The sequence below is a fragment of the Pinus tabuliformis genome, chromosome 6 (genome assembly GCF_031772625.1).
Source record: "Pinus tabuliformis cultivar Carrire ecotype Pingquan chromosome 6, CPIR1, whole genome shotgun sequence".
NCBI lineage: Eukaryota > Viridiplantae > Streptophyta > Pinopsida > Pinales > Pinaceae > Pinus > Pinus tabuliformis.
Window position 1 is genome coordinate 845,633,577 of NC_142292.1, and position 21,386 is coordinate 845,654,962.

Below are 21,386 nucleotides of genomic sequence, written 5' to 3' on the forward strand. Positions count from 1 at the left end.
TGCTTCATCCTGTTGTTGAAGCTTGTCTGTTCTAAAGAAAAGTTGGTATACGCGTGTTGTATAAGGGATATTTGCGTACATACGCTGATTTATGCAGGTGAAGTCGCGTATATGGAGTTCTGAACAGCAAGGGCAGATTCTGATTGGAGAAGGTCTGAGATGGGTATGACAGAGTCCTTCAGGCACAGTTTCAGGGGGGGCAGCAGGCACAGTTTCAGGGGGAGCAGCTTAAAGTCTAATAAAGCATTGTTGGCATTTAGATGCTTTTGGTCGTAGTTCACAACTATTGTTGAAGAAGGAGCACAGAAGGAAATCTTGGTTGCTGATCTAAAAAGATGATTATCAAATGCTGCTGGTGACTTTCATAAGTCTTGGTCTAGTTCTTTCGTCTCTATGTCATGTATCTTTTTTTGTGGTGTCAAGGTCATGTAACGGCCTATGTTGATTTCCCCACTATGCCTGGGATGAATGATGTAATGTATTTGGTTGTTATATGTAAATTTCTGTTGTATCCCCTCTTGGTTGGGAGTATGGATGTATGTATTGAGTCTTTTGGTGATAGGAAGGTCCTTTATGATGTATAAGTCTTGGTTCTTTTTGAAGAACATCTTTTGCAGATCTTGCCTACAGTCAGGGGGAGCATGTTCAGCACAGCAGAGCAGAGATATCAGCACATTCACAGGGGAGCACAGCCCTTTGCCCTTGATGACAAAGGGGGAGAATGATTCTAAGGATCTTGGGGATTGCCATCAAGTCCAAAGGGGGAGATTGTTGGCATTTTGGCACAGGTGTGGCGCTACGGTACAGGTGTTGTCCTTGATGGCAACTCTCTTTGATGACAGATATCAGTCCAGACTACAAGAATGAAGAGAAATTTCATATACGCAGGTTCATTAAGCCCAAGATGCGTATACACGCTGGTACGCTATATACTAAGTCGCAGATACGCAGTCTTGCTATATACGAAGTCGCGTATACACGCAGTTTCATGAATAGAAAAGAGCGTACATGTCGAGAAGCTTCCCTTTGGTCCGTGGTAGTTACCCCTCGGTACTTGAGCCTATGTTTTTGGACCAAGGTATCTCGACAGTCGTGTTGATCCCGAGTTTTGAAGTTGATGGTATTGTATTACTATGGTTTTGGCCCGTGGTATTGAGGAGGGCCTAATGCTATATAAGGAGAAGAAGATCATTGGGCTAGGGTATTGAAAAAGTCTTGAATATCTAATGAAGAAAGAGATCTAGTATGCAGGTTCTGGGTTGATGATACATTGCTTGATCTGAGCTAAGGAGAGATCACATCGGTTGATGGAAGGATAGATCGGGATCAAATTGGTTGAAACGAACTATTGGTATATGGTTGATTACGCATATTTTTAGATCTACATACTGACGCAATGTTATGTTCTGAGTATGACTGATGACTGGTACAGCTGCAAGTTATGAGAAATTATTTTTAGATCTGTAGGCAGGTTGGCTTCGGTAAAAGCGCGTGTATACGCGGGTTTGTTTCATTGAAGTAGCGTACATCTTTTGAAGCTTAATTTTTGGGTTGCAGTTGGATCTGTCTGTTATTGCAGGGTTCTGTAGTCTGCTCTGTGTTCTGGTGACTGGGTGTTGACAGGGTTTCAGTGGTTTAGTGATTCAAAGTTTGATGATGCTAGTATTGGTTGTTTTGTGCTTCTATGATTTGCTATGAAAAGTGAATGAATCGTGGTCTTCAGATTGAAATGTTGTGCTTCAGGAGTATCCAGTCTGAAAATTGATGAAAAGTGGTACCTGAAGGAAAGAAGATTGTAGGCCAGCACCTACGTACTAGTATCTTAGCTAGTACAAGAGCAAATGGGGTTGGAGCTCCCTTCCAAGAGAGTTTGGAAAACAAGAGAAGATTGTAGCCTTCTGCAGGTTGTAGCCTGCGTACTGGTATAAGGCTGCACCAGTACAAAAGATTGTAAACTGAAGTTTCTTATTAAAGAAAGATAGAGACGACTTGCAGCAGGTGGTTTTCACCCACATTGGGTTTCCACCTTATATCATGGTGTTCATGTGTGTGGCCTTTGTGTGATGATCTGTTCTGCACCTGTTTACTTTAATATGGTTAATAATGTCATGATGCATTTACTGAAAATAAACTAACTGAATCATAAGATTTCTGGTTATACGCTGGTTGCTTTAGACACAGTAGCGTGTACACGCTGGTTCACTTAATTGAAGTAGCGTATATGTTTCTGAGTATTGAAAAAGTTTTATTGATCTGATAATACTGATTCACCCCCCCTCTCAGTATTATTTCCAACAGCTCTCTAGTAAATTTAAATAAATTTATCTAATAATTCTCCCATCCTTACCTTGTAAAAATTCACATTTAAATAAATTTTCTAAAAATATTTCCAAATAAATTTTCTTCCCCACCGACTTAAATATTTTTTATTTCATCACATCCTCACTCTCCTTAGACCAACTTAAATATGTTTTCTCAACAATTTGCCACACACTCTTGAAACAAGAACAGTTACAATATAATATCCTCTCCAATATAGAAATGTAGCGGTAACAGTAGACAGGTGTAAAATTAAAGAACGATTTTTAAAGATGAGAACTCAAATTTCTCACGACTTGGTTGATGGGAAAGGATATGGGAAGAATCCTAAAACACAAAGGCAGAGTGTACTTCATGTTTGAACGTCAAGGTTCCAAAGGTGCCTTCATTGCCAGTGACCACAATGCAGATCGAGATGGAGGCCGGCCTAACTATTCATCTCTCTTGCAGGAATGCGTTGCAGAAAAATCCCCATCAAAAGGAAAACTACTCCACGCCGACATGATTTGCACAGGATTCAAACCAAATGTTTTCGTAGCCAACATGCTTCTCAACATGTATGCCAAGTGCGGGAGGCTAGCGGAGGCGCGGAAAGTTTTAGACGAGATGCCTTTATCAAATGTGGTATCATGGACTGTCATCATTTCATCTTATGTTAGGAATGGAAATGGCGGGGAGGCTTTGGAACTTTTCCACCATATGAACCGTGCAGGCGTCCAACCCAATCAATTCACCTTTGCAAGCGTTCTCCCTGCATGTGCAAGATTGGGAGCTCTGGATCAAGGAAAGGAGATCCACGAAGACATAATTAGAGGCGAGTTTCAGTCTAATGCCTTTGTGGGAAGTGCTCTGGTAGACATGTACGTCAAATGTGGGAATTTAGACGATGCACGCCAAGTTTTTGACAAAATGTATGAACGAGATGTTGTCTCCTGGACTGCCATGATTGTAGGATATACACAGAATGGGTATTTCAAGGAGGCCCTGGAGCTTTTTAGAGAGATGGAACTGATGGGAGTGAAGTCTGATTCAGACATCTTTGCTGGCGTTCTTCCAGCATGTGCTAACCTTGCAGCTTTGGAGCATGGCAGGGATGTCCATAATGGTATTATTAAAAGGGGTTTCCAAGATGACGTCTTTGTAGGGAATGCCCTCCTGGATATGTATTCAAAATGTGGGTATTTGGAAGATGCATGCAAAGTGTTTGACAGAATGTCTGAACGAAATGTTGTTTCGTGGACTTCTATGATTATAGGATATGCCATGCATGGGTGTGGGAAGGAAGCCCTCGAAGTGTTTGAAAAAATGCAGCACGCCGGCACAAAGCCCAACCATATCACCTTGGTGGGTGTTCTGTCTGCTTGCTGCCATTCAGGCCTCGTGGATGAAAGTTTGGAATATTTTGATCGGATGATTCGAGATTATGATATCGTGCCTGAAGTGGAGCACTACTGCTGCATGGTTGATGTTCTTGGTCGAGCTGGGCACCTGGATCAGGCACTGGGCTTTATCAACAGGATGTCAACAAAACCTACTGCTGATGTATGGGGATCTCTGCTTGGTTCCTGTAGAATACAGAAGAATCTAGAGCTCGGCGAGCATGTTGCAGAAAAGCTTTTTGAGTTGGACCCCAAAAATGCTGCACATTATGTGCTTCTATCACATATCTATGCCGAGGCTGGCAGGTGGGACGGTGTGGAAAAAGTGCGAAAAATGATGAGAGATAGGCGGGTTAAAAAGACTGCAGGATGCAGCTGGGTTGAGATCAATAACAAAATGCATGCCTTTTCTACAGGAGATAGATCGCACCCATGGACAGAAGAAATTTATGCAATGTTGGAGGGTCTTTCTGGACAGATGAAGGAGGCAGGATACGTGGCAGACACAAATTTTGTATTGCATGACGTGCAGGAAGAGCAGAAGCAACGCATTCTCAGCTACCATAGCGAGAAGTTGGCTATTGCTTTTGGGATTATCAGCTTGCCCCCCAGGACATCTATTCGTATTGTCAAAAACCTGAGGGTGTGTGGCGATTGCCACTCGGCCATCAAGTATATTTCGAAGATTGTTCAGCGAGAAATAGTTGTGAGAGATGCTAACCGTTTCCATCATTTCAAGGATGGGTATTGTTCTTGTGGGGATTATTGGTGATGTTAGCGTAAGCAATTGCCAATCACGAAGGGACAAGAGTGGAGATTATGTGTTTTGTCGTTCAATTGTGTATGATCACACCAACGGGGTGCTGGTTCGTTGGCTAGGTTGACGGAATTCAAAGCACTTCACCGGGGTTCTATTCTAACTGTAGTCTGGCGCAGCTATATTTCATCAGTTTCAAGTTTTGGCCAATCTTTGCATTGCAGCCCTTCACGGTATTCTTCTTGAAGCACTTCCAAAGAAGGCTCAAGGTAGTAGCTGAAGTTCAGGTATTTGATTGCACTTCTAGGAACTTGTAGTGTTTGTAGATCTAGCATATTCCGTTAGGACTGTACTGGTCCAATGGTGTTTTGAAACGACACTCTATGATAAAGTCATAATATAGGTATATAATCAAATGTTTGGTTATTAAAATATTAGAGGGATGATCTTGAATATAATCGAGATTCAAAACATGTGGCATTTATAGTAATTCTTGATATGAGGTATTTGTATATTCTTGCTTTGTCTTTGTTCATACAACCTGTTTAGTGTATTCGTTTGTTTTAATGGATTACAGGAGCTTGATGAGCCCCGCTGAGCATGGGTTATCGCTTTTCAGAGGAGTGCATTTTGGTCTAGTAATTCTGGTACTTAAATCTTATGATGGATTAATTTGTATTCACAAGCATTTGCCTATAAATTCTCCACTAAAATAACTTGAATATTTTTTCTGTTGCAGCATGGGGGACCAGTGTTTTCAACTTTTTATCGAAGGACATTGTAAAGGCAGAGTGAGGACTATTTTCGTCAGAATGTAAGTGGCTTGAGAACTATATGCTGGATGTGTCTCTTTTCCAATGAGAATGACTAATGTGATGAGGATTGTGTACTGATTCCCTTCTTCATCCTGGTCTAATGTACAGGCAAAAGATCTTAACGATATACTGGATGTGTCTCTTTTTCAATGAGAATGAGTAGTGTGATGAGGACAGTGCATTGATTCCCTTCTTCATTCTGGTCTAATGTACAGGCCGCGGATAGTTATTAATACAAAAAATCTAAGTGTTCCTAAAGGCCGATTCTGGTCACATTTCTCCTAATCATTATTCTTGTGATTGCTTTGGCTCACAAATTAATGCAACCAAAGCAATCGTGCTTGAATATTTAATAAAACTTTGTAGGGGAAGTAATCCTTTGTTGAACATCTTTTCCCAAAGTGAGACGGGTTTTAAACACCTTTGGTATTCTCTCCCCCTTTCAACTTCAACTATGTTTGGTATTCTCTTCCTTTAACAACATTTGCCATTAAGTTACTAGCTAGTTCATTCTCTCCTTTATATTCTCAGAGAATATAAAAACGAAGTGTTGATCTCAAAAAGAGCATGAATTTAAATCAATATACAGTGGGTTCACACTTTAAATCAGCTAGTTCATTCTCTCCTTTATATTCTCAGAGAATATAAAAACGAAGTGTTGATCTCAAAAAGAGCATGACTTTAAATCAATAGACAGTGGGTTCACACTTTAAATCAATATACAGTGGGTTCATCCTAAAAATTACAAGTAAGGCATATCTACTCCATCCAAATCACTTTAAAAGTTACAGGTAAAGGGCATCTACTCCATCAAAATCACCTAAGACTTGCACTTGTACTATAACCCAAACCTGTGCCCTACCCCTTTATTGTAGTGCTAGTACATTTTTGTAACTATCACCCAGGGGCCCTGCCCCTTTATTGTAGTGCTAGTACCTTTTTGTAACTGTGTCTTCCAGCATGATAACCTGTGCACATGTAATAGTACTATGGTGGTACCCAATTGTACTACCTTTGGATATCCGCTAGTGGTAGTCGTTGGTAAAGTGCTCCATTTTTCTAAGTAGACTTTGTGGTTCAAAATTACAGCGGTGCTGCCTTTCTCTGCTGGATCAGAGGGATTCACATGACTAGCGTTCTATGATGGTTTAAAGAGATAGATAGGATTATTTATATGTTGGAGAAACATTTGCCAATAAGTTACATGGACTTGTAAATCTCCATCTGCTAATTTGCCTATTTGATAAGGTTGAATTAGTGCGATTAGTGTCATGTTGTCGGAGGTTCTTCTTAGATAACCATATAACATAGTTAAAAGGTTATATTTGCAAAAGGAAATAACTTGAGGGGTGTATGGTGGAAGCATACATTGTATATAAATTGTTCTATTATGCTAGTGGAAGCATACATTGTATATAAGTTGTTCTATTATGCTAGTGAATATGTCAAGCAAATTGACAACGCCCCATGCAAAGTGGTTTGGGATCACCATGAAGATGAGGACAAAAGGGAACGGAATAAGGAAAATGATAAAGGATGAACTAATTATGTTATGATTATTTTATACACAATGAATTTTTACGAACTCAAAAAATATTTTTTTCATCTTATACTAGTTGTAGTTTCATGAATGTATCAAGACATTCAGAAATGGGTATTCCTACTGAATTTATTCTTTACAGTCCCGAGGAAACTTGATCTTGAGCCACATTCTATGAAGAGGAAAAAATAAAACATGGAGAGGAAAAAAAAACATGAAAATGAGAATAAACTGTTCAAACAATTGAAAAACAAAGCCATGCCATAATATGATAATTAAAAAATGCATGAAACGATGATGTTCCAAAAATTGGAGAACATATCAATTTTACAAGGAAATATGCAATGGTTGACCAAAATTTAGTGCGGTTAAGAAAATGCATATATGAATATGGTATACAAATGTTGTATAGGGTATATGATTGTTGTGATAAATTTTCTTAGTGAATTATTCATTTTATATTGCAGGTTTGATTTATAACATTTTTGGTTTTGATGATAAATCTAGTTATAAATTTGAAAAGTCGATCAATAAAATGGTTCATTTTATGTTTAATTTATAACATGTTTGGTTTTGATGATAAATGTAGTTTTAAATTTGAAACGTTGATCAATAAAATGGACATTGTGGGTTATTCTCTAGTTCTGCAATCCAACAACACCAACCAGAAAAACTTTCAAACATGTATCATGTTAGTATTTCTTGAGTTGCTAAACATATGACAGCATCCTTTGATACATTTTGGTATTTCTTGAGTTGCTAAACATATGGCATCATCCTATGATACATTTTTGTAGGTGCATGGATTTCCATCTATTTGGGTATATGAACTTTCCTTTTGCATTGAGGAGTGTAGTGACATGATAGACATGCCACACTTGATTGTGGAGTGAAGATCAAGTTTGGCCAATTATGTTAATTATTATGATAAGAAAATATTAGAGGGAAATATATGTTAAGTTGGAAGGATATAAGGGATCATGAAAGTGCATTTCTTGTTTTTCCAATATGTATTTTAGGTGTAAGTGGTGGGATATCTTTGACCAAAGTGATGTAAAGGAAGATCATGATAATGGGCTAATATGTATAAATTAAAAAAAAAAAGGGGACAAAAAGAAGTCTTATATTCGAGATTGTTTTTCCAGATTAATCACATGATCAATATTTTGGTTGACGTTTTGAACCAATAATTGTAGTTCATCCTCAGAGCAAAGATGAAAAAATCCGATCTATGCACATGGTTAAATAGTTGAAATGCCTCAATTCAACCTGGGGATAGATCAGATTTTTTCATCTTTGTCCTCCGGATAAAACATAGTAGTTGGTTCGAAACGTTGACCAAAAAATTGATAATGTGATTAATTCGGAAGAACAATCTCCAAAAAAGATGGATTATAAAAGCTTGGAAAAAAAAACTTTATATTTTTGTGAAACACTAAATCAAGTGGGTTTTCTCACCTAAATGTGTTGAATGGAAATGGATGGTTTGTATTAAAACACGATCCTAGATCAAAACACCTTTTTGAAAACAAATATTTTTATTATATCAAATAAGGAAGAGAATTAAGGTGATGTAAAAAAAGGTGAGATGTACATGGTTTATTTCAAGATTTTTTATTTTTTTCGATGTGATTCATGGACTCTAGAGAACGGTGACCGTTACATCCACAGCGACTCTAGAGAGCAGTGACCGTTACATCGACAGAAACGGTCCAGGGTAGATCCACCTGAAATATCATCACCGCCGGCGCATTTCAGAGCCTAACCCCAAGGGTGTTGAGGAGAATTGACCTCATGACCTCTCATAGCGAGGTGCTTATGCAATGGGTACTCAACCAATTGAGCTAACCCTTGGGGCTATGATTTATTTCATTATTAAATTGTAGATGCTATGTTATTGATTCTGCTATACTATCTATTAATTATTTAATTATTTCAATTTTAAATTATAATGTTGGTAAAATTAATTAAACATGTACAAGGATAACACCATAAAAATAAAGAAAATTAATAAAGTTAGATCTAAGACTTTTATGATCCATAATAAAGTTGGGGTTCCTCTCCAAAGGATGTTATTGTATATTTTGAAGTATTATTATTATTATTGTGGGTAGACTCATCTTCAGGGAGTTGCCCATCCCGTTAATTATTGCATCTGCTGTGCATATGTGTAAAATGATAATGATGATGAAAGATGTTTAATTGAATGTTTCCGTTGTGTTATGAATGATTATACTTAGAAAGCGAAAAATAAACTAAGTATGGAATGTTAGGCGTAGTCCACATTTGAAAATATTGTTGAAAAGAAATCAGGTAGTATTGCGGCGCATTTTATACGCGGTTGAAAGACTACCGCCAAGGTAGGGGCGTGACAAGTGGTATCAGAGGTCCATATTCTGCGGGCTTTGGTGATTCAGATTTACAGGTGAAGTGGTACAACTGCACGTTGTGACAATTGGTATTTGGGTTGATTCAGTTGAAGTTTTGGGTTTTGAAGGCTGATGACTGTTGAAGGTGAAGTAGGTGTTGAAGACTTGTCGAACGGATGAAGATGGTTGAAAGGGCACTTCAAAAACTTGAAGACATGACTGATTATTGGAAAGAAGAAACACAAAGACGCTATGAAGCTTTTGTACAAGAGTGGGAACCCTTGATACATATAGGAAGCAAGATAGCAGATTTGCGGGAAGACTTGAATAATCTTCATGTGGAGACTGATGAACTCAAGGAGCTTGATGAGGAGATCTGGCAGGGTGATCTTAGACTCCAAGAACTCATGAATGAAAGAGTTCGACTAAGGGAGAAAAGCACCATGGCGCAGGCTAAAGTCAAGGAGCTTGAGGATGATATTAAGAAGGACTTTCTTGGTAGAAAGATCGTTGTGATAGAGCAAGATGAGCTCGATTACATTGACAAACTTGGGGACTATCACCGAAACATGCAGCCAGATGTTCAGAGGATTAGTTCACTTCGAATGGAAGGAGTCAATGTGTGCTTGATTGGTACACTTAAGCAGGGAACGATGGAGGACAAGCTTGAAGGAACTCAAGCTGAACCAGGATCGAATTGCTTAGATGAGCCAAGCAAGGAGTTGAAGTACCTTAAGAAGGAAGTCAGGTCGAAGCACAAGTCGATAGACTCTTCTGAGGCCGAATTGTTGAAGAAGGTTGCTGAAGTAAGACACAAGATCAAGCCAAAAGAGGATGGAGATGCCTTGAAGCTGAGTTTTGTGCAGGTAACCATACATGGCAAAAGGTTTGCAGCTTTGGTGGACACGGGAGCTACTCATAGTTTCCTTAGTAAGAAAGCAGCAAAGTCTTTTGGGAAGAAAGTTGAAGTGGGAAGAGAGTGGAGTGCTTTCAAAGCAGTAAACTCTACCATGAAAGCTGTGACTGGTGTGATGGAGAACACTCAGGTGAGAGTGGGCTCTTGGTTTGGGAAGTTGGACTTGGATGATCATTCTATGGTGCTGGGGCAAGACTTTTTGAAGGTTGCACAAGCCATACCAATGGTGGACCGGGACATTCTCTTGATTACAGCTGAAGGAAGAACTTTGTTGGTTCCGATGAATAGGAGGAGTTGCTTGGGATATAGACCAAGAATGGCTTCTATGACTTTGTATCCAAAGGATCCGAATGTGAAGCATGACAATGTGGAGCAAAGAGGACTTGGATGTATGACTCAAACAACGAAGGAAGGGAAGTTAGTAGACTTCGTTGCAAGAGCTAGAAGAAAAGACCGAAGGTGGAAAATCTATTTCACATGTCTTGAGGCACTTGACAGGGGCATCTTCTACGGAGGATCTTCACCATGGAGTTGCAGATGAAGGAAGTTCGAATACTTCTTCGATGGCAGTGGTTGGGGAAGATTACACAGGTAGAGATCCGGCTGGCATAGTGGAGTTTTGCAGATATGCCATGGGCATATATGACTTTCAGTTGACGAAAGACAAGCTTGACAAGCTTGGTTGTACACATGAGGAGGTTGAGGCTGTGCACAAATACTTGAGGACACAACATCAATCGGATACATGGGTGGATGAGAGTCAGGGGGGCAACTTCTTGGCGCTCCTTTCTCGATAGACAACCTTGAAGATAGGTTGGTGCAGTGGCCTTAACATTTGGAAGGGCTGCACCACCTTTTCAAGGGGCCTTGGAGATAAGGCTTCTTTATTTGATAGGTTGATGATGCTTGGATGTATGCGGCTGCATAGCAGCACATTGGCATTAGCATCATGGACAACATGTTGCAGATGAGATAGGCATACCATGGACTTGAACATGGCTTATTCTTGAATGGATTCTTGATCGAGTTGAGATTGTGACAGGATGCTAAGAAACAACCAATGGTGGCATGGAGAAGGTACATTCTCATGGGTTGAGCATTACGGTTGGATTAGCTACCCAACTAGTTCGATGACATGGGGGCATGCAGTGCACTGAGTTTGTGTCAGATAGATGTCTTGGTTTCAACTAAGATGTTGTGTTGGATGGAGTATTATGCAAAGATTCACATGATGAATGATACATGATGGAGACAGTTGTGATATATATGTTGCAGGGATGTTTGCAATATATGGACTGACCGAAGTCATGGATTGAGGAGACTTCCTGTTTATGAGGACATAGACTGATGGTTTATGTGACATTGGAGTGGAGGCAGGTAGCATGAGCATCTTTGGGTGTTGGAGCTAGTAGCACTTTGCGACAGTGGGGGATTGGCAGTCTTGGCGACAAGTGGTTGCTGGGATGGGCAGTTGTTGAGGACGACAACCATTTAGAGTGGGGGAGTATGTCAAGCCCACGAGTTGCGGATGCGATGTGCGACGAGTTGGGTGAGCGCTCCCGGTTAAACGCAACGAGCTAGGTGAGCGATGAGTTGGCAGGTGCGACGAGTTAGCGAGCTGGCGTGTTGGTTGCGATGTTTTGTTGCGACGATGGGACGAGTTGGAGGAGAGTGACGAGCTGGGGCGGTCAGTTAAAGGCGCCCGGGGCACGAGTGCGACGAGCCAACGAAGGTGTCGAAAAATCGAGAATTGAGAATTTGGCTAAGTATGGCAAACTTTGCAAAGGCGACCTTATACCGTGCGAGTTTGGCATGTGGACCCGATGGGTAGACGATGTGGGCGAGCCGACGTGTTATGTGGGCGAGTTGGCCAAATTGGCATGTCGGCCTGGGCAAGCCGACCCATGAGTTATCCATGGCAGAGTGTATATATTAGCGACTGAGTGGATGGGAGAAGGCAATCAAGCATTGAAGTCTTGGGAGTTCACACAAAGGCGAGCAAGGTGAAGAGCGAGCACAAGGGTGGACGAATAAGGAAGAAGGCGAGGTGCAGGCTGCCACCTGACCGAAGCACCAAGCCGGAATGAACGAAACACAGAGTTCAGCAGGCGAGCGAGCCGCAGGTTGGGCAGGCGACTCGGGGTGGTCGCGTTGCACGACAGGTGAATCGGTGAGTTGGGTTGAACGGGTGTTTACAGGCGGAACAGTTTGGCGAGTTGGGCGGAATGGGTCTGTGGTGCGGGGGTGACAGAACTGGCGGGCAAGTCTGCGAAGGAGCGGGCGAGTTTTTGTTCGGGCGGAGACACACAGAGGCGTGGGCAGATTGCGGTAAAATTGAACGAAGGGCCAAGCTGTGTGTTGCGCGAGCGCTGAACGATTGGCGAGCTTGCTGAACGGTCGGGCGGGCTGCGGGTGTGCGCCAAGCGGGCGACACGCCGTGGGCAGGCCTGAACAACGACGAGTTCGGTTAAACGCGATAAGCGGCAAATTGGTTGGCACAACGAGCGGTGCAGAGGGTTGCCCGGGGGTGGGCACCTTTGCCCGGCAAGTTGGGCGACCTAACTCGGTGAAGGGCAGGCACCCCTGAATGATACGCTGCACGGTTGCAGGGCGAATTGTGTATTTGCACTATTATTTGAGAAGGACGTTGGGGCTCCTCTCCAAACGTTGTTATTGTATATTTTGAAGTGTTATCATTATTATTGCGGGTAGACTCATCTTCATGGAGTTGGCCCTCCCGTTAATTATTTTATCCGGTGTGCATATGTGAAATGATAATGAAGATGAAAGATGTTTAATTGAATGTTTCCGCTGTGTTATGAATGATTATATTTAGAAAATGAAAAATAAACTAAATATGGAATGTTAAACGTAGTCCACACTTGAAAGTTTTGTTGAAAAGACTACCGCCAAAGTAGGGGTGTGACACTAGCGGACGCGCAAGGGTAGGGGTGTGAACAGATAATTTTGGGCGAGATGCCTTTATCAAACGTGGTATCATGGACTGTCATCATTGCATCTTATCTTAAGCATGGAAATGGCCGGGAGGCTTTGGCACTTTTCCACCATATGGACCATGCAGGTGTCCAACCCAATCAATTCACCTTTGCGAACGTTCTCCCTGCATGTGCAAGGTTGGGAGTTCTGGATCATGAAGAGGAGATCCACGGAGACATAATTATAGGCGAGTTTCAGTCTAATGCCTTTGTCGAAAGTGCTCTTGTAGACATGTACGTTAAATGTCGGAATTTGGAGGATGCACGCCAAGTTTTTGACAAAATGCAGATGCCGTATCCTGGACTATCATGTAGGATATACGCAGAATGGGTGTTTTAAGGAGGCCCTGGAGCTTTCAGAGAGATGGAACTGATGGGAGTGAAGTCTGATTCGGACATATTTGCTGGTGTTCTCCCAGCCTGTGCTGACCTGGCAGGTTTGGAGCATGGCAGGGATGTCCATAATGGTATTATTAAAAGGGGCTTCCAAGATGACGTCTTTGAGGGAATGCCCTCCTGGATATATATTCAAATTGTGGATGTTTGGAGGATACATGCAAAGTGTTTGACAGAATGTTTGAACGAAATGTGGTTTCGCTGACTTCTATGATCGTAGGATATGCCATGCGGTATGGGAAGGAAGCCCTCGAAGTGTTTGCAAAAATGCAGCACTCCGGCACAAAGCCCATTCATATCACCTTGGTGTCCTCGAAGTGTCTGCAAAAATTCAGCACTCCGGCACAAAACCCATTCATATCACCTTGGTGTCCCTCGAAGTGTCTGCAAAAATGCAGCACTCCGGCACAAAGCCCAACCGTATCACCTTGGTGGGCGTTCTGTCTGCTTGCTGCCATTCAGGCCTCGTGGATGAAGGTTGGAAATATTTTGATCGGATGATTCAAGATTATGATATCGTGCCTGAAGTGGAGCACTACTGCTGCATGGTTGATGTACTTGGTCGAGCTGGGCGCCTGAATCAGGCACTGGACTTTATCAACAGGATGCCAACAAAAGCTACTGCTGATGTTTGGGGATCTCTGCTTGGTTACTGTAGAATACATAAGAATCCAGAGCTCGGCGAGCATGTTGCAGAAAAACTTTTTGAATTGAACTCCAAAAATGCTGCACATTATGTGCTTCTATTACATATCTATGCCGAGGCTGGCAGGTGGGACGGTGTGCAAAAAGTGCGAAAAATGATGAGAGACAGGCGGGTTAAAAGGACTGCAGGATGCAGCTGAGTTGAGATCAATAACAAAATGTATGCCTTTTCTACAGGGGATAGCACCAAAGGATAGAAGAGATTTATGCAATGTTGGAGGGTTTTTCTGGACAGATGGCGACAGGATACGTGGCAGACACAAGTTTTGTAACAACAAAATGTATGCCTTTTCTACAGGGGATAGATCGCACCAAAGGATAGAAGAGATTTATGCAATGTTGGAGGGTTTTTCTAGACAGATGGCGGCAGGATACGTGGCAGACACAAATTTTGTATTGCATGACGTGCAGGAAGAACATAAGCAACGCATTCTCAGATACCAAGCGAGAAGTTCGCTATTGCTTTTGGGATTATCAGCTTACCCCCTAGGACATCTATTCGTATTGTCAAAAACCTTACGGTGTGTGGTGATTGCCACTCCGCCATCAAGTATATTTCGAAGATTGTTCAGCGAGAAATAGTTGTGAGAGATGCTAATCGTTTCCATCATTTAAAGGATGGGCATTGTTCTTGTGGGGGTGATGTTAGCGTAAGCAATTGGCGATCACGAAGGGACGAGAGTGCAGATTGTGTGTTTTGTCGTTCAATTGTGTATGATCACACCAACGGGGTTGTTGGTTCATTGGCTAGGTTGATGGAATTCAAATCACTTCACCGGGGTTCTATTCTAACGGTCGTCTGGCCCAACTGTATTTCACGAGTTTCAGAGGGATGGGGATGGGTGCAAGTTTTCGCCAATCTTTGCATTGCAGCCCTTCAGGGTATTCTGTTGGGTATTTTTGTGGGAATGATGGGAAAATACCAAAAACCAAATAAACAAACACACAAGGCAATGCTCTGTTTTACCTCCACAGGATCTTTTTGTGCACAGAGAAGCTTAAAAAAAATTTCACTGAGAAACAGAGTATTTCACCACCATAAAAAACATTCTATTCATTAAAACCTGATACAAAGATTTACCACTGTAAAATCCTTCTTATATTCACTGCTGTGAAAAACAACTTACTGCTGTAATAAAAATTTACATATGTTTACTGCTGTAAAAAAAAATTTACACAGGCTTACAAAATTCGCTCAACCATTTTCTTTATGCACTGCTGTGCAAAACCACACATGGTTTTTGGGTTTTACTGCATCTTCGTTTTACAATCCTCCACACAAAAATTCAACCCACGAGCTCTTTTCATTTGGCTCACACTATTCCCTTTCGCTGCTGCGCTCTTACATATCTCCCATGTGCAACCAAAAAAAATAATAACGAGCATATATCACTTAAATCGTTAAAAAACATACTATACTACTATTGGTTTTTTTTAATACATATGGTCAACGACTAAATAAATATATGCCGTATATAAAACTAAATGCATTACATGCCCTATAAAAAAAAACTTAACTTAACCTATTCACCTAAGCTTATGACAATGCATTAAAGAAGGGTATGGTCAACCAAGTTTTTAAATTACTCCACGCAACATTTAAAGGTTTGGAGCAGCTTTGGTTGATCGACGGTGGAGAGCGATGGAGTAAATCCGACGGTGGAGAGAGATATCGGAAGCCCTCACTTGAGTGAACGATAGCTCCCGATATGTCAGAGCTGCTTACGTCAGGCGAGAGCCACGTGCCTGCACCAAAACGCATCGGAGGCCAATATACGGAAACTGCTTTTCGCTGGAAGGTGGTGCGATATCGTCTGGGCGGTTTGTGGTTTCATGCTGGCGGTTTTGGATGTGTACGTAGGCAGCGTTGAAATTACGATTTCAACACTCCCCTTTAATTTCAACAGCTGGGCATTCGGTCATACCGAGACACTTCCTCAAAAATTCAAAGCTCTTCTGATCCAATGGCTTTGTCAAGATGTCTGCTACCTGTTCTTGAGTCCTGCAATGTTCTAAGATAATTTCTCCATTGTTCACCAATTCTCTGATGTAGTGGAACCTTGTATCAATGTGTTTCGTTCTCTTATGAAACACTGAATTCTTTGACAATGCAATAGCTGAGCTATTGTCACAAAAAATCACTGTCGCTTTTGCCTGCTCTTGGCCTAAGCTTCTCAACATTCTTCTCATCCACACTGCTTGACATGCTGCTGCTGTAGCTGCCACATATTCAGCCTCTGCTGTAGACAATGCTACAATGGACTGCTTCTTAGAAGCCCATGAAATGGCTCCTGAACCCATATGAAAAACATAACGGAAATGCTCTTCCGATCATCTACACTTCCAGCCCAATCGCTATCAGTGTATCCAACCAAATCTGAATGTTCTGAAGCATGATATAAAATTCCAAACATTTTGGTACCTTTGACATACCTCAAAATTCTCTTTGCTGCCTGCCAATGTGCCTCCTTTGGCCTCTCCATAAACCTGGAAATTAAACTAACAGCATACATTAAATCAGACCTAGTTGCTGTTAAATACATAAGGCTGCCCACAATGCTTTTGTACAGGCTAGGATCAAAATCCTTGCTGCTGTCCTCTCTGCTGAGCTTTAATCCCATTACTGTGGGAGTGATGGCTGCCTTGCATTCTTGCATGTTAAATCTGTCCAAAACTTGATTTACATATCTTGCTTGAGATATAAAAATTCCTTTTTCATTTTGATCTACTTCTATGCCTAAGAAGTATCTCAACAAACCCATGTCAGTCATTTCAAATTCATCCTTCATGACTGATTTAAAATTCTCAATGAGCTGATCATCATCACCTGTGAAAATCACATCATCAACATACAAGACAACAATTAAAATTTTACCATCTTTTTCTTTGATGTAGACTGTGGGTTCTCCTTCACATTTGTCAAATTCATTATCCAAGAGATATGAATCTATCCTGCTGTACCATGCTCTTGGCGCTTGCTTCAGCCCATAAAGAGCTTTCTTCAATCTGCACACTTTGTGCTCTTCACCTTTCTTCTCATATCCGAGAGGCTATTCCACATAAACCTCTTCCATTAACACTCCATTTAGGAATGCTGATTTCACATCCATTTGGTAGACTTTCCATTTGTTTTGTGCTGCTATGGACAACACTGCTCTCACGGTTTCCATTCTTGCAACCGGTGCGAAAGTCTCCTCATAATCTCTTCCATACTGCTGCTTGTAGCCTTTGACAACCAGCCTTGCTTTATGCCTTTCAATTTTGCCTTCAGCATTGCTCTTGGTCTTGTAAACCCATTTAACTCCAATGACTTCTTTACCTTTTGGTAGCTCAACCAAATCCCATGTTTTGTTTCTCTCTATGGCATTGATCTCCTCATCCATAGCTTCTATCCATTTCTTATCTTTGATTGCTTCCTCGAAATGAATAGAATCATCAACATGACAATACAAGGCAAATAAGGAATTCATTCCTTCATCATAAATGTCACTTAGATTTCTAAATTTCTTACCTCTTTCACTTGGTGTGCAAGTGCTTGAAGATGCACTTGAATTTCCTCCTTGTGGTGTGCTTGGAGAAGCACTCTCACTTATCCTCAATGGTGTTCCTTGCTGTCCTTGTGTTGGCGCTGTTGTTTGGGGATGTACTTCAGCCACTTCCTCTTCATCTTCATCATGAGACAAACAGTTCTTGACATTCACTGTTTTCTCTATGCTTCCATCCCAAGCTTCCTCTTCAATGAATTGAACATCCCTGCTGACAAAGAACTTCTTGGTGGATGGAATGTACAGCCTGTAGGCTTTGGATTCATCATTGTATCCAATGAAGATGCATTTTCCCCTTTGCTGTCCAACTTCCTCCTTAGCTGATCTGGTATGTGTGCATACGCCACACATCCAAAAACTCTCAAGTGGGTGACACCTTGCTTTCTCCCACTCCATGCCTCTTCTGGCACTTTGTTCAAGACTGCTTTTGTAGGACACCTGTTCAATATATAAACTGCACAATGTACAGCTTCAGCCCAATACTCATTTGGCAAATGTTTTGCCTTCAGCATGCTCCTCGCCATATCCATGATGGTCCTGTTCTTCCTTTCAGCAACTCCATTTTGCTGTGGGGTGTACCGAGTTGTAAATTGTTTATGAATTCCATTTTCTCTACAAAACTTTAGGAATTCATTTGAGATATACTCACCTCCTCTATCAGTTCTCAATACTTTTATGTGCAGCCCGCTTTGATTCTCCACAAGTGCTTTGAAATTTTGGAATTTCTCAAAGACTTCACTTTTGTTCTTGAGGAAATATATCCAAGTCTTTCTTGTAAAATCATCAATGAATGTCAAAAAATATAGGCTACCAGCTAATGATGGAGCTTGCATTGGTCCACACAAATCTGAGTGGATAATCTCTAAGGGTGTCTTTGCCCTTATGCTCTTCCCTGATGGAAAACTTTCTCTGTGTTGTTTTCCCAAAATGCAGCCTTCACATAGGCTGTCCGGTTTCTCTATCAATGGTAATCCCTTTACCATTCCTTTTCTGCTCAATAAGTTTAGACCTCCAAAATTTAGATGCCCGAATCTCAAGTGCCATAACCAGTTCTCATCCTTTGGCACACTTTGGAAGGCCTCTTGGGTGACTGCTGCCATTTCCCTTTTGTTCTTCATGTCTGCCCTGATCCGGAGAGGGAACATCCTGTTCCTTGTCATCTTCACTTCAGCAATGCATCTTTTGCTGGGTGGTATATCCATGATGGTGCATACATCATTTTTAAAGAAAACATTGTACCCCTTATGGACAAGCTGTCCAATACTCAAGAGATTACATCTCATTCCGGGGACATAGTATACATCTGCTATGGTTTTCCTTTCTCCTTGCTTTGAAAATATTTTTACTTCTCCTTTTCCCATAACAGACACTTTACTATCAGTTCCTAGTGTGACTTCTGATTTCACATTTTTATCTAGGGCAGAAAAGAAGGCTATGTTTCCGGTCATATGGTTGCTGCAACCTGAGTCTAAAAACCAAATGTCCTCACTATGTGTTTCAGCCATGTTACAAGCTAACAGGACATTGTCTTGACTGCTGTTTTCTCTTGTAACATTTGCATTTTGTCTGTTGTTCTTATCATGCTGTTTCTTTCTACAATCACTAGCATAATGTCCATACTTTTTGCAATAATAGCATTGAACATTAGATTTATCATACCTTTGTCCTTGAGCATGATGTTGTCCTCCTTGTTGGCTGCTGCCTTGGCCTTGGTTCTGATTTGGATTGCTGCCTCTTCCTTGTGCATTTGATGGGCTGTTCCTTCCACCTCTGTTCTGGCTTCTGCCTCTTCCTCTTCGGTTTCCTCTTCCTTGACCTCTTCCTCTTCCAAAGGACATCTGGGTCTTGAAGGCTTGCTCAAGAGATGAGTTTTCATTCCTACTCAACCTCTGCTCATGTGTTATCAGTGATGCATGTAGCTCATCAACTGAATAGTTTGAGAGATCCTTTGTCTCTTCAATGGTGGTGACTATGGCATCAAACCTTGAGGGTAAGACCCTCAATATTTTCTCCACAATCCTTCTGTCTTCGATGGTTTCTCCATGAGTTCTCATTTGTGTGATTACACCAATCACATGAGTGAAGAATGAGTCAATGTTATCTGACTCCTTCATGTTCAAGTTCTCAAAATCCTTTCTCAGCAATTGTAGTTTTGCTGTCTTCACTCTCTCCATGCCTTGATAGGCTGTCTTAAGGATTTCCCATGCTTCATTGGCTGTCTTAGCTGCTGCTAACCTTGGAAATATACTCTGGTCTACTGCTAGATACAACAACACACGGGCTTTTGAATCCTTCTTCCTATTGCTCTTCAGCAGATCCTTCTCTCCCTGAGTTAATGCATTGAACTCAGTTTCATCTGCTGGTTCTTCAAAACCATCTTCAACTATTTCCCATAAGTCTTGGGAAGCAAGCAAGGCTTTCATAGTTATTGACCAGTAGTCATAGTTCTTCCCATTAAACTGTGGGAGCTGGGTATTAAACATACCCATACCAGTGCTTGTGCTAGCCATTCATTGACTGTGTATTTTAAAAAACAACTGACTGTTTCTTCAGGAGCAACACAAAGAAAAAACTTTGAGAAATACCTGAACCCTTCGTTGTCTGAGTCTTCTGTCTGCCTGAGAAGTTTTGCTGCAGCAACAACCTTCTCCCTTCAGCTTCTTTAACTTCTTTAAAGAGCCTGAGCCTGCTCTGATACCACTGTTGGGTATTTTTTATGGGAATGATGGGAAAATACCAAAAACCAAATAAACAAACACACAAGGCAATGCTCTGTTTTACCTCCACAGGATCTTTTTGTGCACAGAGAAGCTTAAAAAAAATTTCACTGAGAAACAGAGTATTTCACCACCATAAAAAACATTCTATTCATTAAAACCTGATACAAAGATTTACCACTGTAAAATCCTTCTTATATTCACTGCTGTGAAAAACAACTTACTGCTGTAATAAAAATTTACATATGTTTACTGCTGTAAAAAAAATTTACACAGGCTTACAAAATTCGCTCAACCATTTTCTTTATGCACTGCTGTGCAAAACCACACATGGTTTTTGGGTTTTACTGCATCTTCGTTTTACAATCCTCCACACAAAAATTCAACCCACGAGCTCTTTTCATTTGGCTCACACTATTCCCTTTCGCTGCTGCGCTCTTACATATCTCCCATGTGCAACCAAAAAAAAATAATAACGAGCATATATCACTTAACTCGTTAAAAAACATACTATACTACTATTGGTTTTTTTTAATACATATGGTCAACGACTAAATAAATATATGCCGTATATAAAACTAAATGCATTACGTGCCCTATAAAAAAACTTAACTTAACTTATTCACCTAAGCTTATGACAATGCATTAAAGAAGGGTATGGTCAACCAAGTTTTTAAATTACTCCACGCAACATTTAAAGGTTTGGAGCAGCTTTGGTTGATCGACGGTGGAGAGCGATGGAGTAAATCCGACGGTGGAGAGAGATATCGGAAGCCCTCACTTGAGTGAACGATAGCTCCCGATATGTCAGAGCTGCTTACGTCAGGCGAGAGCCACGTGCCTGCACCAAAACGCATAGGAGGCCAATATACGGAAACTGCTTTTCGCTGGAAGGTGGTGCGATATCGTCTGGGCGGTTTGTGGTTTCATGC

The 21,386-nt window shown here is 41.2% G+C and overlaps 1 protein-coding gene and 1 pseudogene across 3 annotated transcripts; both read left to right on the top strand.

Moving 5' to 3' along the window:
- The first annotated feature begins 2,521 nt into the window (after positions 1-2,521).
- On the top strand, positions 2,522-5,256 carry LOC149261522 (putative pentatricopeptide repeat-containing protein At3g13770, mitochondrial pseudogene; annotated as a pseudogene). Of its 2 annotated transcripts, none has more exons than XR_016258449.1 (3): positions 2,522-4,742; positions 5,033-5,102; positions 5,195-5,256. The product of XR_016258449.1 is annotated as a putative pentatricopeptide repeat-containing protein At3g13770, mitochondrial pseudogene, transcript variant X1 (transcript). The 2 variants fall into 2 exon arrangements; XR_016258450.1 differs by having other exon boundaries at positions 2,522-4,724.
- Positions 5,257-13,071: 7,815 nt separating this feature from the next.
- Positions 13,072-13,431, top strand: LOC149261523 (putative pentatricopeptide repeat-containing protein At3g23330). Its single transcript, XM_089369574.1, has one exon. The coding sequence runs from the start codon at positions 13,072-13,074 to the stop codon at positions 13,429-13,431; it is 360 nt and encodes a 119-aa protein (XP_089225700.1).
- The last annotated feature ends 7,955 nt before the right edge of the window (positions 13,432-21,386 follow it).

Excerpts from the sequence above, each read along its gene's own strand:
- LOC149261523 (XM_089369574.1), top strand. The coding sequence starts at position 13,072 with ATGCCTTTATCAAACGTGGTATCATGGACTGTCATCATTGCATCTTAT.